The sequence below is a fragment of the Salmo salar genome, chromosome 19 (genome assembly GCF_965601325.2).
Source record: "Salmo salar chromosome 19, fSalSal1, whole genome shotgun sequence".
NCBI lineage: Eukaryota > Metazoa > Chordata > Actinopteri > Salmoniformes > Salmonidae > Salmo > Salmo salar.
In genome coordinates, this window is record NC_138309.1 from 8,575,742 (window position 1) to 8,592,123 (window position 16,382).

Below are 16,382 nucleotides of genomic sequence, written 5' to 3' on the forward strand. Positions count from 1 at the left end.
CCCACCGAAAACTTCCGGTGAATTTACTAAATTACTCATGATAAACGTTGACAAAATACATAACAATTATTTTAAGAATTATAGATACAGAACTCCTTTATGCAATCGCTATGTCAGATTTTAAAATAGCTTTTCGGCGAAAGCACATTTTGCAATATTCTGAGTAGATAGCCCAGACATCACAGGCTAGCTATTTTGACACCCACCAAGTTTGGTACTCACCAAACTCAGATTTACTTTAAGAAATATTGGATTACCTTTGCTGTTCTTCGTCAGAATGCACTCCCAGGACTTCTACTTCAACAACAAATGTTGGTTTGGTTCCAAATAATCCATAGTTATATCCAAATAGCGGCGTTTTGTTCGTGCGTTCGTGACAAAAAAATTCAAAATATTCCATTACCGTACTTCGAAGCATGTCAAACACTGTTTAAAATCAATTTTTATGCGATTTTTCTCGTAAAATAGCGATAATATTCCGACCGGGAGTCGTTGTTTTCGTTCAAAGACTGAAAATGTAAAATGGACTCCCATGTGCACGTGCGCACCCGTCTCATTGTTCTCAGATCGACCACTTACCAAATGCGCTACTGTTTTTCAGCCATGGACTGCAAAGTCATCATTCAACGTTCTGGCGCCTTCTGGGAGCCTATGGGAGCCTTAGAAAGTGTCACGTTACAGCAGAGATCCTCTGTTTTCAATAAAGAGGCTAAAGAAGGCCAAGAAATGGTCAGAGAGGGCACTTCCTGTTTGGAATCTTCTCAGGTTTTGTCCTGCCATATGAGTTCTGTTATACTCACAGACACCATTCAAACAGTTTTAGAAACTTTAGGGTGTTTTCTATCCAAATCAAACAATTATATGCATATTCTAGTTTCTGGGCAGGAGTAATAAACAGATTAAATCAGGTACGTTTTTTTATCCGGCCGTGAAAATACTGCCCCCTATCCATAACAGGTTAAGACACTTCATGTTAATACACTTTATGTTGGTGTTTCTTTCATTTTGACCAATACCTGTATGTGCTTGTGATAAAGTTAACCACCATTATTAAAAAAACAATAAAAAATCCTCTGTGGCTAAATTATTCTTTCTGATGCATTTTGAACATTTAGAGCGGACTTATTTGGTTGGATAAAATTATAATAATAAAAACAATAACGTAATTTCCCTCTTGGGCCCCCATGGGCCTGGGCCCAGGGGCTTCAGCCCCGGTAAGCCCCTACATTAATCCGGCCCTGTGCACGCCTCTCTCTCCTCTAGCTCACCTGTTTTGCTCTACCTGTGCCGTGTGACAGAGGCAGACTGGGGAGCATTGGAGCTGTTTCCCCTTAAACAGATATAACCACTGACCATAAGGGTTGAGTTCCCAGAACCCTAACCCTTCTGTTAGTGACCTTTCCTGACTGCGTCCTGACTGAATCCTCATTGTTCCTCACACTCTGAGGAAGGAGTTAGCTGCTGAAAAATGTATGTTTAAAATGTTGTGCCAATAAACTGTTCCCCATAAATCAAAGCAACTGTTACTGCACCCATGACTTGAGTGCTGACCTTTTATAATATCCTCTACTGACCTTTGACCTCCTCACCTACAGGACCTGACGGCTCTTGCCAAGGAGCTGAGGGACCTGCGTCAGGGGGAGGAGCCTAATCGCCCACCCGTCAAGGTGACGGACTACTCCTCATCAAGTGACGAGTCACAGAGTGACGAGGAGGGAGAGGGAGGAAGTAACGACGGCTCAGTGTCTGTCAGCGACATCCCACGCATCATGTGAGTGTGTGTGTGTGTGTGTGTGTGTGTGTGTGTGTGTGTGTGTGTGTGTGTGTTAGAAAGGGTGAGTGTGTATCTGCATTTTAGCTATGCATTTATTTTATTGTAGCTATGTATTTTAAATCTGTAATATGTAACTTTTTGGCAACCCGACCAAATCCACATAGAAAAGTGAGTTATAGATCTGTAATTCCATTGAAAGCAAGTCTAAAAAGCGGTCGATCTGTTCTACAGTATGTGCACTATTTGCTTCTTTTACTTTGGGTTTTGTACACCAGTTTCAAACAGTTGAAAATACAATATTGTTGGTTCTGGAAACCATATTTCAGTGGTTTAAATGGGACAATGATTCTCTACACTATACTTGCTTGTTTTGCCACATACACTTAAATTACTATTAGAATTTTAGCAACCAGGAAATGGCAGAGCGATGTCTGCATAGGGCATCTTTTAGTATTTTAAACGGTGTGTGTGTGTATGTGTGTGTTGCGTGTCAGGCCGGCCGCGGGGCAGAGTAGTGGTGAGGTGTACGGTGTGATGGGAGGACATAATGATTCCTACGGCAACAGTTCCCAAGACAGCACCCTGATGATGAGAGAGGTCAGTCACCTTTCACTTTTAACCCCTGACCCCTGGGCGCCGCTCGGCTTGCTTAATACACAACTCAGCATCCTGGCATGCACTCGGCTCTGCGTGTGTCTGTGTCTGTCTGTGTAGAATGAGTCTCTGCATTGTCACCAGCCGTCGCTCAGCTTCTTCAATCCTTTGGGTTTACCCACCTTCCACATCAGCGGCAGAACGTACCCCTTAACCACAGATCCAGATGAACCTCCAAACCCTAAACCTAACCTTAACCATTAGATTCCAACCTTAACCTTACCTTAACCACAAATCTAGAATCATCTTACCTTTCCCAAATCCTACCCATCACAAGGAAATACATTAATCTGAACTTAGATCAGTGTGTAGAGTGGCCCTCACTCTCTCTCTGTTCCAGACCTATGGGGACAGGAGGCGGAACTCCGCTCTCGCCGACAGCAACGGTTTCCCCGGAAACGCCAATCTGCCCGATCTGGTGCAGCAAAGCCCCTCCCCCATGGTCTCCCCTGGTGATGGCTCTGGGCGCAGCCACCCCAAAGTAGGTTCACTAGACCCCTACACCCTAACTGCTTATGCCCTTGCACCCTACACCCTTACTTGCTAGCCCTCTACACACAAACCCCCTACATGCTAGCCCTGTACACACAACCTCCCTACTCCCTAGCCAGCAGATCCGACCCTCTTCCTTACAGCTGCATTAAGGTCGGACAGGCTTCCTGTGTAGATTTAGACACCATGGAGCCAGTGCGAGATATGGCTCTGAAACGTAAATGTCAAAAATGTTATAAATTGATTTGCATTTTAATGAGGGAAATAAGTATTTGACCCCTCTGCAAAACATGACTTAGTACTTGGTGGCAAAACCCTTGTTGGCAATCACAGAGGTCAGACGTTTCTTGTAGTTGGCCACCAGGTTTGCACACATCTCAGGAGGGATTTTGTCCCACTCCTCTTTGCAGATCTTCTCCAAGTCATTAAAGTTTCGAGGCTGACGTTTGGCAACTCGAACCTTCAGCTCCCTCCACAGATTTTCTATGGGATTAAGGTCTGGAGACTGGCTAGGCCACTCCAGGACCTTAATGTGCTTCTTCTTGAGCCACTCCTTTGTTGCCTTGGCCGTGTGTTTTGGGTCATTGTCGTGCTGGTATACCCATCCCCGACCCATTTTCAATGCCCTGGCTGAGGGAAGGCGGTTCTCACCCAAGATTTGACGGTACATGGCCCCGTCCATCGTCCCTTTGATGCGGTGAAGTTGTCCTGTCCCCTTAGCAGAAAAACACCCCCCAAAGCATAATGTTTCCACCTCCATGTTTGACGGTGGGGATGGTGTTCTTGGGGTCATATGCAGCATTCCTCCTCCTCCAAACACGGCAAGTTGAGTTGATGCCAAAGAGCTCCATTTTGGTCTCATCTGACACAACACTTTCACCCAGTTGTCCTCTGAATCATTCAGATGTTCATTGGCAAACTTTAGACGGGCATGTATATGTGCTTTCTTGAGCAGGGGAACCTTGCGGGCGCTGCAGGATTTCAGTCCTTCACGGCGTAGTGTGTTACCAATAGTTTTCTTGGTGACTATGGTCCCAGCAGCCTTGATCATTGACAAGACCCTCCCGTGTAGTTCTGGGCTGACCCTCCCGTGTAGTCCTCACCATTCTCATGATCATTGCAACTCCACGAGGTGAGATCTTGCATGGAGCCCCAGGCCGAGGGAGATTGACAGTTATTTTGTGTTTCTTCCATTTGCGAATAATCGCACCAACTGTTGTCACCTTCTCACCAAGCTGCTTGGCGATGGTCTTGTAGCCCATTCCAGCCTTGTGTAGGTCTACAATCTTGTCCCTGACATCTTTGGAGAGCTCTTTGGTCTTGGCCATGGTGGAGAGTTTGGAATCTGATTGATTGATTGCTTCTGTGGACAGGCGTCTTTTATACAGGTAACAAACTGAGATTAGGAGCACTCCCTTTAAAAGTGTGCTCCTAATCTCAGCTCGTTACCTGTATAAAAGACACCTGGGAGCCAGAAATCTTTCTGATTGAGAGGGGGTCAAATACTTATTTCCCTCATTAAAATGCAAATCAATTTATAACATTTTTGACATGTGTTTTTCTGGATTTTTTTGTTGTTATTCTGTCTCTCACTGTTCAAATAAACCTACCATTAAAATGATAGACTGATCATTTCTTTGTCAGTGAGCAAACATACAAAATCAGCAGGGGATCAAATACTTTTTTCCCTCACTGTATCTACAGAAGTAAGACAGATCCTGCTTCTGTTGTCTGTTTGAGTGTGTGTTTAATAGCCTATTGATTCCGTGAGCACCAAGCTTCACACAGCAATTTCACAAATTCATCTGATTTTAATTTTCGCTCTAGTAAAGGCTTTACTTTTTTTCTTTCTTTGTTAGAACAGCCTCTCTGGTATTATTTCTAATTTATTTCGTGTTTACACTTTCAAATTGTTAGAAAAATAATATTTATAATAATAATAACGCATATTTTTCTTGATCTCCTTGAATAATTAGCTTAAACAATAAATAAACCGTTCCATTTCGGAAATTGCATTCAGGAATGAATGCTACTGTTTAGTCTTTGCTGTAATAAAGACTTAACAAAACAAAAACAAAAAAAATGTTTTAACAGACTCTGGTACGCTTATACTTTATTTAGTGTTGTTTACATTGTTCCAAATGGTCAGAAAAATGATATTGTAATCTATACAACACCTGTTAGTCACACATAATATGCATGCAGCGCTTGCTCCTTGTCTTCTTTTTCTTGATCTCCAGTATATTCCACAACTAGTCACATTTATTCCACACATTGGACTTCCCCTTTACCTCCTGAGCAACCTGGAAAATATTCCCCCGTTTCGAGTTTATTTGTCACGTCCTCTGCATCCATTTTGAGTTCGTATGTGATACGTTGTTCAGAGTTTGTTATAACCAATTTATTGATGTGATTGGGATATGTTATAGGCACGGCCTGCCCGCCCATTAGGCAGCAACAACACATCCAACAACAACACAAAACGTCACATAATTCTGCCCAAAAACAATGACAATTTCTCTCAACCAGTGACATATGGGCTCTTTTGGTGAGGGCTGATGCCGATCTTTGATAAGCATTGCCCACTTTGTCAAGGGCAGGGACTCAAAATATTTTGCTTGTTCATTCACAGCGTGCCTCTCCAGGGTGCTGTTGGAGAGACACATCTCTGCAGCGCTGCACCAACGTTCAGTAAAAAAAATGATCCAACATAAATCATGTAGCAGATACAGGATATGGAAGAAAGAGTATCAAATTGTATTTGTCATATACACATGTTTAGCGCCTTTTCCTAGACCGTGTTGCTATGTGCATAATAGCAAGGTGGTTTCAAGTTTGTATCCGTCAATTTTATGACAAGCTGATCATAGTGAAAAAGAAAATACTTCTGCATTTCCCGCTGTGTAAACATATTGGAAATAGGCAATAACTCCTGATAAAGTTGGGTAGCTGATATTCAGAGCTTAAATAGCCATTGATTGATTAGTTACAGAAATCAGGACTAATAAAGCCAATGCTATGGACTGTTTTACAAACGGTGGGCCTGCCACGTTGATGGGCATTCATAAAATTCCATTGAGGGCCGACATGGTAGGCTACACTCTAGTAAGCACGAGCAGACGTCTTTTGGATGTCTTTTTTTTTGTCCTGTCCGGACGTCGTTTTTTGGTGTTTTACCAACAGTAGGCTTACCACAGACGGGTATTCATAAAATTGAATTTCAGGCAAGACTGTAGGCTACACCTCCGTAAGCACAGACCAACTCTGTTGCCTTTTTGGACGTCTTTTTTTGGCGCAGTTCCGGACCGGCCTTGATTTCCACATCCACAGACATTGGTTTTTGGTCTGGTCTGGCCCAACTCTAAGGATTTTCAACTTTCATTCGGAACCAATAATGAAACTGATTTCAACGTCCAGAAAAGATTCCTTTTCAGCATCCTGGAAAATATATATTTTAAACATACAGAAAATACCTTTTCACCTTTCATTCAGAACCTAAATTGAACCTAAGTTCAAAGTCTGGGAAATACTTATTTTAGTCTTTTCAACTTCATTTTGCTTACTGGGACGAGTCTAGTTTTGCAAGGGGTGGCATCTTTTGGTCTCGCCTATGTCGGCAGAACGGCAAAGACCGGCCCTGGCTATAGGTCAGGCTCTATTGAGCCATGTTCAGATGGAATTAGTTTTACTGGCGGGGTCGAGTTATGTAATTATGTGCACGAGCACAAAACACCACATCCCGTCCTAGTCTGCCGTGGCAGTAATTTTTACATGGCAGGAGAGTAACATTTCCAACCAGAATAACCTATTGTTTTTTGGCGAACTCCAAGATTCTCTGATTATACTAGTCCGGTGCGAACACGGACAGCGCGATAAACACTTTGATGTTCTGTGGTGGTCGCTGCAGCATGGAGGAGAGAGAGACAACGGGTGCTAGTTACAGCTACCTAGCCCTGTGGCTCTGTGCCCTTGTGCTCTCTCTGCATCCTGTACTAAAACAAACAAAAAAAACTCACCCTCTGTCAAGTCTGACTTGGATCTAGATGCTGAGTCTGTCTGGCTCGCAATTAAACCCACTCTAACCTAGTTTAACCCAGTACATAACCATTTCTTCCATACATTATCTACCTTTTTTGCTGGTCACATTCTCTGCTCTCTCTCCTCTGCATGCTGTGTGTTTGCATGGCAAACCAAGCCTAATGTTGCTCAACACACTTTCCGCTCTGGCAACCCGTAAGTGTATTCTGAAAACTCTCACCACCTGGCAACCTGTTACCTCAGGACAGAAATCGGGGTCTGGAGTTTTTCTTGTTTAGATGGTCAGAGAAAACTCTGAACCCACCTATAATACTCCGAGGTCCCGATCTCACCCCCTCTCTCTGATTTGCAGTACGGCATGGGCAGTGGGAGTGGCTCCAAGTCCTCCTCCTTCACGCCATTCGTTGATCCACGAGTCTACGGAACCTCCCCCACCGATGATGATGATGAAAACTCTGCCTCTGGTGAGTGAGTCAGTTATCTTGTCAATCTTCTGTCATCTTTGCTCTAGCTCTTGTTGCCAGTAAATTGCTTAGGAAGGAGGAGGTTGCATGAATGTTGCTCTAAAGTTGTAATGTTGTGTGAACATACTGTACAGGGTGTCCTGTTGTAAGTTTGAAAGGTTGTGTGAACATTAGTATAATGTTATCCTGTGGTTGCAGCTCTCTTTGCAAATGAGCTGCTGCTTCAGGAGCAGGAGCAGGCCAGACTGAACGAGGCCAGAAAGATCAGTGTGGTCAATGTGAACCCGACGAACATACGACCTCATAGTGACACGCCTGAAATACGCAAATACAAGAAGCGCTTCAACTCTGAGATACTGTGTGCTGCTCTCTGGGGTAAGACACTTCAAAGATACATTATATATGTATGCACACGCGTGTGTGTAGGTGCTTTCTGTGTCCATATATCCATGACTTTTGTATCTAGAAGTGTGCATATATCCATGACTTTTGTATCTAGAAGTGTCCATATATCCATGACTTTTGTATCTAGAAGTGTCCATATATCCATGACTTTTGTATCTAGAAGTGTCCATATATCCATGACTTTTGTATCTAGAAGTGTCCATATGTCCATGACTTTTGTATCTAGAAGTGTCCATATATCCATGACTTTTGTATCTAGAAGTGTCCATATATCCATGACTTTTGTATCTAGAAGTGTCCATATATCCATGACTTTTGTATCTAGAAGTGTCCATATGTCCATGACTTTTGTATCTAGAAGTGTCCATATATCCATGACCTATGAAATCTTTGAATCGTTGTTGACTGTAATGTGATTTGTGGATTGAAATAAAGTATTTAAAATGTGTGTTTGTGTGTGTGTGTGTGTGTGTGTGTCTAGGTGTGAACCTGCTGGTGGGGACAGAGAACGGTCTTATGTTGCTGGACCGCAGTGGTCAGGGGAAGGTGTATAACCTGATCAACCGCCGACGCTTCCAACAGATGGACGTTCTGGAGGGCCTCAACGTCCTGGTCACCATATCTGGTAGGACTGATTGCAGCAAGACAGCTACTTGAACACAGTTAGACTTTAACAAAGGGTTCTGTGGCCCCATCGAGGAAGATGTATGGTGTGTTTCTGTTTTTGACTGGTTTTAACTGTCTGGCCCCAAAAGGCAGACTTGTGTTTCCTAAAGAGCTGGAGGCAGTGGCGGTTCTAGACCATTTCAACTGGGAGGGCCAAGCTGGGGCCAGTTGTACTGTTAGAGGGGCCAGTTACATTAATAACGGATGTAAAAAAAGAACGATAGCAAAAATTTGTTATGTAAAAATTATTTCATACTCCACATTTAGGGGGGACACAATGGGGTCCAAAATTGTTGTCACAGGGGCACTGCCCCCCCCCCCCCCCCCCCCCCCAGAACCGCTAATGGCTGAAGGCCTGTAGCATTGCTTTGTTCAGATTCTACGATCACTCTCAAATAGTCAACAGGCTTAAGACCTTTCCCTCCCTTTCCCCTCCCCTCCCCTCTCTCTCTCCCTTCTCCTTTCCCCTCTCTCTCCCTTCTCCTTTCCCCTCTCTCTCCCTTCTCCTTTCCCCTCTCTCTCCCTTCTCCTTTCTCCTCTCCCCTCCCCCCTCTCTCTCCCTTCTCCTTTCCCCTCTCTCTCCCTTCTCCTTTCTCCTCTCCCCTCCCCTCTCTCTCTCCCTTCTCCATTCACCTCTCTCTCCCTTCTCCTTTCCCCTCTCTCTCCCTTCTCCTTTCCCCTCTCTCTCCCTTCTCCTTTCCCCTCTCTCTCCCTTCTCCTTTCCCCTCTCTCTCCCTTCTCCTTTCTCCTCTCCCCTCCCCCCTCTCTCTCCCTTCTCCTTTCCCCTCTCTCTCCCTTCTCCTTTCTCCTCTCCCCTCCCCTCTCTCTCTCCCTTCTCCATTCACCTCTCTCTCCCTTCTCCTTTCCCCTCTCTCTCCCTTCTCCTTTCCCTCTCTCTCTCCCTTCTCCTTTCCCCTCTCTCTCTCCCTTCTCCTTTCCCCTCTCTCTCTCCCTTCTCCATTCACCTCTCTCTCCCTTCTCCTTTCCCCTCTCTCTCTCCCTTCTCCTTTCCCCTCTCTCTCTCTCTCTTGTCCTTTCCCCTCTCTCCCTCCTCCAGGGAAGAAGAATAAGTTGCGTGTGTACTACCTATCCTGGCTGAGGAACAGGATATTACACAACGACCCTGAGGTGGAGAAGAAGCAGGGCTGGGTCACTGTAGGAGAGCTGGAGGGCTGTGTGCACTACAAAGTCGGTACGTGTGTGGACTGGGGTCATGACGTTTAAGCCTGGGTGTCTGTGTGTTGCATTAGCCCATTAAGCTAAAGCCAAGGCATTATCACGGGGCACTAACACAAGTGATTGACTCTCTCTGTGTGTGTGTGTGTGTGTGTGTGTGTGTGTGTGTGTGTGTGTGTGTGTGTGTGTGTGTGTGTGTGTGTGTGTGTGTGTGTGTGTGTGTGTGTGTGTGTGTGTGTGTGTGTTCCAGTGAAGTATGAGAGGATCAAGTTTCTGGTGATCGCTCTGAAGAACTCAGTGGAGATCTACGCCTGGGCACCCAAACCCTACCACAAGTTCATGGCCTTTAAGGTAACACACACACATATTATCTTATTTCCTCCCCTACCCGTGTGTAGCTCCCACCTACTCTCACCTGGGTGATGCCACAGCAGCCATTTTGTAGCTGAATGTTCTCCACAATATCTCTCTCAATAATGTCTATCTTTCTCTCTATTCTCCATGGTCTCTCTCTCTGTCTGTCAGTCGTTCACTGACCTACAGCACCGCCCCCAGCTGGTTGACCTGACAGTGGAGGAAGGTCAGAGGTTAAAGGTCATCTATGGCTCCAGCGTTGGGTTTCATGTAATCGATGTCGACTCTGGCAACCCGTATGACATCTACATCCCCTCCCACGTAAGGCTGCGTGTGCATGCGTGTGTATGTGTGCGTGTGCGTGGTCAGAGAAGGACTACTGAACCAGGTAACATCTGATTTCTGCACTCTGCTGGTGAGAAGTTGGTTTCCCTCTGAACTACTACCTTTTAAAAGGTAACCGTACCTACCGTGTGGCGGTTCTGGTTTCAGGGCTGAAATACCATGACAGTTACCATTTATGTTGTTGAAACCATGACAAGGCTGTTTTGTTTACCTTGTGTGTTACCATGGTGATTGTGTGACTGATGGAGCGGGAGATTCCATTGTTGCAGCAGTTTCTCATCGCACAGGGGGGTGGGGAGCTGGCCACAAGACAAGGAGGGAGGGAAAGAAGGGCGAGAAAGAGAGATTTGGAGGTAGAGGAGTTGCGGGGGTCGTGCTCTGTGCCCGCCAGGCTGACACCAGCCCCCCACCCCTCCACTGTGTGGTATCTATCGCCCCCGGCAGATTCAGAGTCAGGTGACGCCCCATGCCATCGTGGTGCTGCCGCGGACCGATGGGATGGAGATGCTGCTGTGTTACGAGGACGAGGGCGTCTACGTCAACACCTACGGACGCATCACTAAAGACGTGGTGCTGCAGTGGGGAGAGATGCCTACATCTGTTGGTAGGTCACACACACACTATATACACAACTCTCACTGCCACCCTCACAAACACCTCTATGCCTCTTACACCCCTCAATACCTCTCACTAGTCCCTCTCTAACCTTGGCTACCCCTCTCCCTCACTATTCCGCACAACCATGCACTACCCCTCTATACTCCCTCTCTATCCCCCTCTGATCCACTAGTAAGGCTAGGACTCCTAGTCTTTTCAGCTTCCAACCCCAGACTCAGCTCCAGCCCCTGCTCCCCAGCTCCAGCCCCTGCTCCCCAGCTCCAGCCCCTACTCCCCAGCTCCAGCCCTTCCTCCCCAGCCCCTGCTCCCCAGCTCCAGCCCCTCCTCCCCAGCCCCTGCTCCCCAGCTCCAGCCCATCCTCCCCAGCCCCTGCTCCCCAGCTCCTGCTCCCCAGCTCCAGCCCATCCTCTCCAGCCCATCCTCCCCAGCTCCAGCCCCTGCTCCTCCTCTCCAGCCCCTGCTCCCCAACCAGGGCCAGCTCCAGAATGAATCAGTTTCTAAAGGCGGGCACATTTCTTCACTGGACCTCCTATATGTGCATGCGCTTTTATATTCACCATTTTCTTTAGGAGTGTTATAGTGAAGACTATAGGCAGCTTGTGAGTTTCAAGGTTGGGGAAGCACAGTTTATCCTACCATCTCTACCGATCTGCATGCCAGTTATAATTATTTTTATATGCGCATTTTCGTGTAACAGTTTCATTTCACTAATAACGTTTTTGTTTATCAAAATCAGTGTTACATGGTTAATCATGAATCTGAAGTAAAACAATAAAAATCTAAAAGTTCAAATTCAACTAAAGCGAGAGCATCAGCCTCTGCCATATGGACACATTAATACACTGTGATCCATTGGCGGCTAAAGAAATGAGAGCATAGAACTCAGAGATAGCCTTCAGGCCAATACAGTAAGCCTATCACTTAATCGTCAACTAAGTAAAATACATTGGCCTAAAGTCGACAATTAAACATTTTCGAAAATACTTCACATTCATCTCTCTACTCCACCTCTCTGCCTCCCTTTTTATCTGTCTTGACTTGAGCTATTGCTGGTGAAGCGCAACATTGTATCAAATCATCACTAGGTACAGGGAAGCTGTCTCTAGGGAACTTGAAACATTATATCAACTAACCTATTCCAGGTCTTCAGAGTTTCCTGTGCCAGTGAGCTCAGGACAGACAGCTGTTTTTTTTATGACATTTTCACTGGATATATTATTATTATTATTTGTTTTATTATTTAACCTTTATTTAACTAGGCAAGTCAGTTAAGAACAAATTCTTATTTACAATGACGGCCTACCCCGGCCAAACCCGGACGACGCTGGGCCAATTGTGTGCCGCCCTATGGGACTCCCAATCACGGCCGGATGTGATACAACCTGGAATCGAACCAAGGACTGTAGTGACGCCTCTTGCACTGAGTTGCAGTGCCTTAGACCGCTGGGCCACTCGGGAGCCTATGGATAATATGGAATAATCAGATCAAGATATTCTGTTCTTTTACACCGAGGCATGATTATAAAGGCCGGGAGTGTTGGAAAGATTTTTCAAATACTGAGGAACTGTCATTCACAAAAACAGACTTTGTTGACTTACTGTGTGAGGTGAAGAAAAAATGACTGAGAAGCTCAGTTTATTAGTGGTGGATGTGGTGAGTTATAACAATCAAAAATCAGACATTGCCAAATGGGTACTTAACTACTTTTGCACGCAGCAGGCCAGGTAGGCCTACCTCTGTGTGTGCTCAGGCGCGTGCACTCCCTCAACTTTATCAGGAAATAGAAACCAGACACATGCTCATTGCTCACGTGGAGCACTCCAAACAAAAGACAATGAAACAATTGACAAATCTCGTAATTGTTATTAAATAAACCAAAACTTGTTTCTCACCTGTGTAGCAGGTTGTGAACTCCGCAAACAACGTTTCCAGTCTGATAATAAGTATGGTAAATCACTGTAATTAATACATTAACAGAAATTCATGTAACCAAATGACAGGGGATTAACGGTACGTCTACTAGACCTGCTGGTGATGTGTTATGGAGAATTACTCAAAAGAATAATAAAATCTGCCTCCCGAGTGGCACAGCGGTCTAAGGCACTTCAGTGCTTGAGGCGTCAGTACATATCCAGGTTCGATTCCGTGTTGTGTCGCAGCCGGCCTTGACTTGGAGACCCATGAGGTGATGCACAATTGGCCCAGCGTCGTCCGGTTTAGGGGAGGGTTTGGCCGGCCGGGATGTCCTTGTCCCATCGCGCTCCTGTGGCAAACAATTCATACAATAAAACTATGAATCCACAAGAATTGGTGGGAGACAGCTGAGCGCTTTCTGGAGAGCTGAGTGCATGAATTCTGGAGAGAGACGTGCCATATCGTTGCCACACCCCTCCCCTTGTTGCAACATGTAAATATTATACTCAAGACACATCTAGAATCTAGATGCTTTTCACTGACAGCCGCAACTCAATCAGCTAGACCCATTGCCAGAGGCGTTAGCCAAATCGCAGGCTTCCCAAATAGACCTAGGTCAACACACACGCGATATAAACAATCCACAGCTTGTTATTTTTTTAAGAAGCTAATGATCCTCTGTGGCTAAGTCATGCTCTCTGGTAAAGTATTTTGAATTATTTTATTTAGACTGGAATAATTATAGCCTATAATTTTAGTGAAACATCCAGCATCCTAACAGTGCACTGTGCACCTGCCAACGTTCCTTCCCAATTTGCAAGAGGCTGAAACCAGAGATCTGTATACAATGATGAGGTGCTCATGTCTCCGCCCTAACAATGGGAGTCTTTGTCCCAAAGGTGCGAAGGAAGGCGACAAGCTTAAGGCTGCATATTATGCCCATAGAAACGCATTGTGCTTATTCAGGACAGATTTTGGTGAGAGTAAACCCTCTCGCATCGCCTCTTCCTCTCTGCTGAAACTATATCACCGGAGAAAGCATCAGAGCGAGCGAAACAGCACTCCTCTATATGTTGCCCAAGTATCTGATGCTGTCTGGACAGAAATATTATGACATGCCACACTCTTAGTCCAGACAGCATCAGATACATGGTCTACACATACTGAGACAGAGGAGTGCTGTTTCACTGTCCAGACAGCGTCAGATACATGTCTACACATACTGAGACAGAGGAGTGCTGTTTCACTGTCCAGACAGCATCAGATACATGTCTACACATACTGAGACAGAGGAGTGCTGTTTCACTGTCCAGACAGCATCAGATACATGTCTACACATACTGAGACAGAGGGGCGCTGTTTCACTGTCCAGGCAGCATCAGATACATGTCTACACATACTGAGACAGAGGGGTGCTGTTTCACTGTCCAGACAGCATCAGATACATGTCTACACATACTGAGACAGAGGGGTGCTGTTTCACTGTCCAGACAGCATCAGATACATGTCTACACATACTGAGACAGAGGGGGCGCTGTTTCACTGTCCAGACAGCATCAGATACATGGTCTACACATACTGAGACAGAGGGGTGCTGTTTCACTGTCCAGACAGCATCAGATACATGGTCTACACATACTGAGACAGAGGGGCGCTGTTTCACTGTCCAGGCAGCATCAGATACATGTCTACACATACTGAGACAGAGGAGTGCTGTTTCACTGTCCAGACAGCATCAGATACATGTCTACACATACTGAGACAGAGGGGTGCTGTTTCACTGTCCAGACAGCATCAGATACATGGTCTACACATACTGAGACAGAGGGGTGCTGTTTCACTGTCCAGACAGCATCAGATACATGTCTACACATACTGAGACAGAGGGGTGCTGTTTCACTGTCCAGACAGCATCAGATACATGTCTACACATACTGAGACAGAGGGGTGCTGTTTCACTGTCCAGGCAGCATCAGATACATGTCTACACATACTGAGACAGAGGGGTGCTGTTTCACTGTCCAGACAGCATCAGATACATGTCTACACATACTGAGACAGAGGGGTGCTGTTTCACTGTCCAGACAGCATCAGATACATGTCTACACATACTGAGACAGAGGGGTGCTGTTTCACTGTCCAGGCAGCATCAGATACATGTCTACACATACTGAGACAGAGGGGTGCTGTTTCACTGTCCAGGCAGCATCAGATACATGTCTACACATACTGAGACAGAGGGGTGCTGTTTCACTGTCCAGACAGCATCAGATACATGGTCTACACATACTGAGACAGAGGGGTGCTGTTTCACTGTCCAGACAGCATCAGATACATGGTCTACACATACTGAGACAGAGGGGTGCTGTTTCACTGTCCAGACAACATCAGATACATGTCTACACATACTGAGACAGAGGGGTGCTGTTTCACTGTCCAGACAGCATCAGATACATGGTCTACACATACTGAGACAGAGGGGTGCTGTTTCACTGTCCAGACAACATCAGATACATGGTCTACACATACTGAGACAGAGGAGTGCTGTTTCACTGTCCAGACAGCATCAGATACATGGTCTACACATACTGAGACAGAGGAGTGCTGTTTCACTGTCCAGACAGCATCAGATACATGGTCTACACATACTGAGACAGAGGAGTGCTGTTTCACTGTCCAGACAGCATCAGATACATGGTCTACACATACTGAGACAGAGGAGTGCTGTTTCACTGTCCAGACAGCATCAGATACATGGTCTACACATACTGAGACAGAGGAGTGCTGTTTCACTGTCCAGACAGCATCAGATACATGGTCTACACATACTGAGACAGAGGAGTGCTGTTTCACTGTCCAGACAGCATCAGATACATGGTCTACACATACTGAGACAGAGGGGTGCTGTTTCACTGTCCAGACAGCATCAGATACATGTCTACACATACTGAGACAGAGGGGTGCTGTTTCACTGTCCAGACAGCATCAGATACATGGTCTACACATACTGAGACAGAGGAGTGCTGTTTCACTGTCCAGACAACATCAGATACATGTCTACACATACTGAGACAGAGGGGTGCTGTTTCACTGTCCAGACAACATCAGATACATGTCTACACATACTGAGACAGAGGGGTGCTGTTTCACTGTCCAGACAGCATCAGATACATGTCTACACATACTGAGACAGAGGGGTGCTGTTTCACTGTCCAGACAACATCAGATACATGTCTACACATACTGAGACAGAGTGGTGCTGTTTCACTGTCCAGACAACATCAGATACATGTCTACACATACTGAGACAGAGGGGTGCTGTTTCACTATCCAGGCAGCATCAGATACATGTCTACACATACTGAGACAGAGGGGTGCTGTTTCACTGTCCAGACAGCATCAGATACATGGTCTACACATACTGAGACAGAGGGGCGCTGTTTCACTCGCTTGGATGCTTTAACTGGATTCATGTCTTTCT

The 16,382-nt window shown here is 45.7% G+C and overlaps 1 protein-coding gene across 14 annotated transcripts in view; it reads left to right on the top strand.

Moving 5' to 3' along the window:
• The window catches only part of LOC106578374 (TRAF2 and NCK-interacting protein kinase), a 61,220-nt gene that overhangs the window by 35,266 nt on the left and 9,572 nt on the right, over nucleotides 1-16,382 (top strand). For 12 of the 14 annotated variants that reach the window (XM_045702021.2, XM_014157099.3, XM_045702022.2 and 9 more), the window contains 10 exons: nucleotides 1,596-1,771; nucleotides 2,269-2,371; nucleotides 2,769-2,909; nucleotides 7,311-7,422; nucleotides 7,621-7,797; nucleotides 8,309-8,452; nucleotides 9,551-9,685; nucleotides 9,920-10,020; nucleotides 10,195-10,344; nucleotides 10,813-10,972. In XM_045702021.2, the coding sequence (XP_045557977.1) occupies nucleotides 1,596-1,771; nucleotides 2,269-2,371; nucleotides 2,769-2,909; nucleotides 7,311-7,422; nucleotides 7,621-7,797; nucleotides 8,309-8,452; nucleotides 9,551-9,685; nucleotides 9,920-10,020; nucleotides 10,195-10,344; nucleotides 10,813-10,972 (1,399 nt within the window). The remainder of the gene's footprint in view (nucleotides 1-1,595; nucleotides 1,772-2,268; nucleotides 2,372-2,768; nucleotides 2,910-7,310; nucleotides 7,423-7,620; nucleotides 7,798-8,308; nucleotides 8,453-9,550; nucleotides 9,686-9,919; nucleotides 10,021-10,194; nucleotides 10,345-10,812; nucleotides 10,973-16,382) is intronic. The other 2 variants (XM_045702028.2, XM_045702024.2) reach the window with 2 other exon arrangements.